The 5,328-nt window shown below is 34.5% G+C and overlaps 1 protein-coding gene across 4 annotated transcripts; it reads right to left on the reverse strand.

Annotated features, from left to right (window-relative positions):
• On the reverse strand, positions 1 to 5,116 carry LOC137810993 (PHAF1 protein At3g51130). 4 transcript variants are annotated; one of them, XM_068612524.1, is made up of 15 exons: positions 4,688 to 5,116; positions 4,309 to 4,391; positions 4,041 to 4,115; positions 3,121 to 3,188; positions 2,946 to 3,051; positions 2,782 to 2,842; positions 2,530 to 2,696; positions 2,319 to 2,381; positions 2,113 to 2,160; positions 1,785 to 1,898; positions 1,600 to 1,699; positions 1,411 to 1,487; positions 1,133 to 1,237; positions 986 to 1,038; positions 1 to 178 (listed from the first exon to the last, which is right to left on the reverse strand). In XM_068612524.1, the coding sequence occupies exons 1-14, from the start codon at positions 4,782 to 4,784 to the stop codon at positions 991 to 993; spliced, it is 1,212 nt and encodes a 403-aa protein (XP_068468625.1). In that variant the 5' UTR covers positions 4,785 to 5,116; the 3' UTR covers positions 1 to 178; positions 986 to 990. The 4 variants fall into 4 exon arrangements, with proteins under 4 accessions (XP_068468625.1, XP_068468626.1, XP_068468623.1 ...); XM_068612525.1 differs by having other exon boundaries at positions 1 to 195; XM_068612522.1 differs by having other exon boundaries at positions 1,411 to 1,490.
• Positions 5,117 to 5,328: the final 212 nt, after the last annotated feature.

Below are 5,328 nucleotides of genomic sequence, written 5' to 3' on the forward strand. Positions count from 1 at the left end.
TGAAAGGCAAAGCAAAAGAAATATTTTACATTAGCTATGTGAAAGATGTCAATGTTAGAAAATTACATGACAGAATTTTAACATGTACAAATGTAATATAGCTGTACAATTGCCATAGATAGCACCGTGAAACGAAAATGATGGTGGAATGCTGCACCATATATACGAAATGTCCGACCTGCAGTAATGAAAAGGCTAAACCGTATTTGTTTTCAATGTTTTCAAACAACCAAAACTGACTAAAAAAGACGCTTATGATGGTGGAGAAAAGAGAAAGTGAAAAAAAAAATTAGAAACAGATAAAGAGTAAAATGAAAAATTAAAGGTCTTTAGTTGAAGAAAATAGAAATAAATGAAACATGAGAAGGAAAAATAAATGTGAAATCTAATTTTATCTATCACATGAAAATGTTAAAGGCTAATGATACTTGAACACCTACTTTTTTTCCACTTTCAATTGACAACTAAATATATTATTATATTTTAAAACTTTGTATATATTAATTTTTATTAACAAAATATAATATTTTATTATTAAATGGAGTTGTGAAGTGGAAGTGAGAGAAAAACCATGGTGTTAAATAAACTTTTTCCAATGTTAAAACAGCGCGGGAGGGGGATCGTCTGATTTGATCCCTTTGGATTCACGAAAACCAAATGGTACGAGTAAACGCATGATCTCTCCATTTGCCACATCATCACTAAGTTTATAGATATGATGGTTGCAATATGGACCCAATTAGAAAAAAATTAAAACTAGAGACTAGGAAGAAAAATGGGTGAGACCCAGGACAAACAGAGTACATAAATCAAACAGACAAAGTTTAGCGAGACAAATGAAGACGTGATCTATTACTGGCTGCTAGGACTTGGAGTTGATTAAAGATTGAACTAATAGATGAGATTTAAGAAAAAAATACCAAGGTTATTACTTGCTAAGTGAATAGGGTATAAAATAGAAGAATGCACATTAAAAGAAATGTACCATCATCATGATTGGAAGAGAGTTATTGTTGCAATATAACCATTCTTCATCACCTGCTAACATCACCAGAATATTAGTGGTCTCTTCAAAGAATCATTGTGGACTAAACTATAAAATAGAAGGACAGTATAAATACAAAGGACACACCTCAAAGGCAATATTTTGATAACCATACACAAACGTAGAACCGAAAGGGTTACTTGCAGAGCCTTGCGTTTGAATAGCAGCTCGTCCACAATCCCCAAGTATTTCCTAGAAGAAACAATCGCAAAAATATTATATGATATAAACTTTGATTAATCATTATAAGAAAACCACTTCAAATGCCAGTCCCAATTCTCTTCTACAAATTGCTTCATATATTTCAAGAAAAAATATTCCATAACTCCATAAGATATAATCCAATAAAAGGGATAGAAGACCACCTTCACTTGTTCCCATTTGGTGCTAGGTGTAATAACCCTCTGTTTGCTATTATTTACTTCCTCGAATGATCCCCCAACTGCTGGAAAGGTCAAAAATAGATTTTTTTTCTTAATTCACAACAAAAACTTACAATCACACTTACATCAAGACCAAACTAAACACTATGGCAAATAAAAAAAATTGCTTACAATCTGCACCATAGATAACAAAGTTGCACTTAATGTAAGAATTGAAATCCGCATGACCGGGGAAGTTGGTGTGTAACACAAACTTCTTGATTTTGTGAGTCTGAAAATACAACAGACATGTAGGAGTTCCCATTATCAGTCATGTCACCATGTAAAAAAGAAAAAGCACGATGTAATATACAAACCTTTCCATCAAATAATATGTCCAGACCACGAGTGAAGTAATTATAAAAGTAATCTCCACAGAGAGTTGTCCTTGGTCGCAGATCAGAGGCAGAATGAATACCCATTTGATCCACCTAAAGTGTTGGAATTAAGAATCCAACTTCATAAACTCATTCAGGAAGTTTACTAGCTCAAATATTATGAAGTTGTTTAATGCTCAAGTTAGACTTCAGACCTACTTAAATAAATATATATATATATATATATATAGTGAATACTAATACTTCTCCATTTCGAGATTAACTAACAAGATTAGAAGAAAAAATTAGTAATTCATGGTATGAGCACCTGCTTTTGATGAATTCCACAAGGACGGCCAAGCTCAGTCCACACATCCTGCATAAAACATTAAGCTTTGCATAAACTTCCCTTCAGATAAAGAATATGAAACACATGGAGGATGACAAAAGAAGTAACAAAAAGCATAGGAAATTCATCCACTAAAAGCAGACCTCAAATGGTTTCAATTGTATGTAGCAGTACATAATGTTTACCTGAGGAGATGCACCAAATGGAATGTGTTGAGAGCCAACTGTGAAATACAATTCTTCTCGCAGCTATAACCAATAAAAACTGAATTAGATGTCAATACTACAAACCACCTAGCCAAATCAGGAAAAATGTTTCTCTAAAATGAAGCCAACTAAATGTGTCATTCTAAAAAATATAAAACCCAAACTGATATAGGGTTTAAAGGAACCAAACCTTCACATGAACCTCTTCCATATAAATGCTTCCAGCAGGTAATGGTGGAGCAGAAGCCTTATCCATTAAAGACCCCATGCCAACCTTCTTACCAGAGGAGCTGTCATATACTGAAACACGGCAAGTCACCGGTGTGGTCCCATCAGGAAACTCCAATGGCAATTCCACTGTCATAATTAAAAGAGAAAGTGCCAATGTTAAAATAAGAAAATTAGGTACAACATTTCAATTTCAAGATGATATAGTAAATACCTCCACCATCATGACAGCAGTCTGTAAATTGACTTGGAATAGGAAAGGCAAAAGAAAGACCCTAAAGAGCAATCCAGAAATATAAAGCAGAAAGTATTATTAACAAAGAATCGTAAAAAAACAAGTCAATAGTAGATAAGCATTTGATATCCAAAAATATGTACCGGATAGAATAGGGTGTAAATGCCTCTATCCTTGTCAAATATTCCAGGATATGTAGGCCCAAACAGTGCATATACAGCAACAAAAGTAGCTAAAGTTGACGGTCCCCTATAAGTGGAAAAATCATCAATAGTTTTACAATAAGTATATACTAAAATTACAAGTCCAAATACTCACCCAATTAAGGAGGTTGAATAGCGCATCTGAAGTCGCTTTACATCAAATATTTCAATAAGCCGCAGTCTCTAAAATAGAAATGAAATGTTTCATCATGACAGAGTCTTTCAGTCATGCATGGATTCCAGTGTATTAAAGCACTATACAACAGTTTAGAATGATTGAAAGCATAAGAAATTATGCATACAACAGTGCTAGTGCTTGAGATCTTCGAGAAGAAAAAAAAGATACTAGGTAATGTGCCATCACTTTTGAACAAAGTAGCAATATCAGGCATTCATGTTAAAAAAAGTCAATTCTCAAGCATGGTATCATCTTGAGGGGAAGGAGGACATCACTATAACAAAAGAAACAGAAACAGTGTAGAAAAGCCAAAAAGTTCAAACAATTCAACCCAACTAAGTTGCACAAAAAATAAAGATAGCCAAATTTTAAACATGCATAATTTACATTGGCTCAACAGTTTCCATTTGCAACCAAGACATACTTATACAATTCCATTCTCATTATTCTCTTGTCAATTTGTACTATGCAAGCAGAATGAGCTTCAATGATAATACAACTATAAACTACAGAGTCTTCTAAGATAATCCAATAACATTCAGAACTGATACCTTTTTGCAGGAATTCTTAACAGACTTGTTGAGTTTGAATTTTCAAATGCGTCAGACTAATTTAGTTCTTTTGTTAGTCATTGTTCATGATACCATAGAGCTACCAAAGCATTAGTGATGGCCCCATCATATCATTTCTAAACTTGCAATAATAGCTAGTCACGCACTCACGTTTCCAATTAAAGACATAAGAAACAAAAACTCACTAACTGATTCACATCATTTCATGTTTTCCAAATAAGGACTCTGCACAAAAGAATAAATCAACCACTAGAGCAAGATGAAGGACTAAAAATATATGTAGACCTGAGACCACGGATCGAATCGAAGATGGAATCCATGATCCGGAAAGCTAATAACAATATCCAACTTCAGTGGTTCCTGCATGTGCATTAGAAGAACTTAAGATAAATAAAATTGATCTCTTAAAAAATAAAAACAACAGGTGTCTCACAAAGGCGATGCCACCAAAAGTAGCCTGCCCGAAGCAGACACTAAAATTACTGGAACAAGTTCACACAATCATAGCCAAGACAAATGACAATAACAAAAGCCATAACCATTTGTGACAAACCTCATCAAGATACTTGACATGTACCACGTCATATATATTTGGCTGCTGCTCTATCTGAGCAAATGCTTCGCAAACAGGCATCCCTAAACAGCACAAGGAATCGGCAACAAGCCAAGTCAGTAAACACATTAACAAAACATAAACCATAAACAAAACGCCAATAACACCATCTTCAATCGCCGAATAAAGTTAGCTGTATTAAAATATTGAATAGAACCGCATAGCGTGAGTTTGAATATGTGCGATAACCTCAACAGTCAAAAAGACAAAAGGCAAATTAAATTACCATGTCTTAGACCTAAATTTACATTAAGAGAAGTGAAACTCGGAAACGGACTGGATTAGTGTTGAATTGAAAAAAATGTGAGAGAATAATTACCTAGAGAGAATGGTCCGATACCGAGACCGGGTCGGAGATCGAGAACAATAGCTCCCATGGCAGTGCCCTCGCAACGGCGTCGGGGTCTCTGCAACATAGTGGTTTGTGACAGAGGGTATTGGGGTTGGGAGATTGCGGATGAAGGAAATCCCACCGTTACTTTCTGTGAAGAAAGCAAACGACAACAGGGAGGGGTAGAATGTTTATGTAGGGTTGTAGAGGATCCGATTCGATTTCGTTAGACGGAAAAACGACCTTCTGTTTCCTTTTTCAACACCCCAAACGCAAAAAATGCTCCTCTCGCACGCCACGGAAACCCACCTCACCTATATTTTTGGGGTATTTTTTCTTAAATGGTTAGGTATTGTTTCGATAGATACCCCGCTGTAATGTCAAGCCCTCACTTGAAAAAATAAAAAAGTTTTGTTGGGAGTGTTGTTCAGAGTGGACACGCTAAATAATTTAGGGTCTGTTTGTTTTTTTATGAACTCTTTATTAAAAAAATAGGAATTTTAGTTATTTGGATTTAGATTTTAGTAAAAAGTAATGAGAGAATATACTGTAATAGTAAATATTATCTTTCCTTAAAATTAATAGATTTGGATAAAAAAGTCGTTAGTAAGTATGTTTTATTTCTGAAT

The sequence above is a fragment of the Phaseolus vulgaris genome, chromosome 2 (genome assembly GCF_000499845.2).
Source record: "Phaseolus vulgaris cultivar G19833 chromosome 2, P. vulgaris v2.0, whole genome shotgun sequence".
NCBI lineage: Eukaryota > Viridiplantae > Streptophyta > Magnoliopsida > Fabales > Fabaceae > Phaseolus > Phaseolus vulgaris.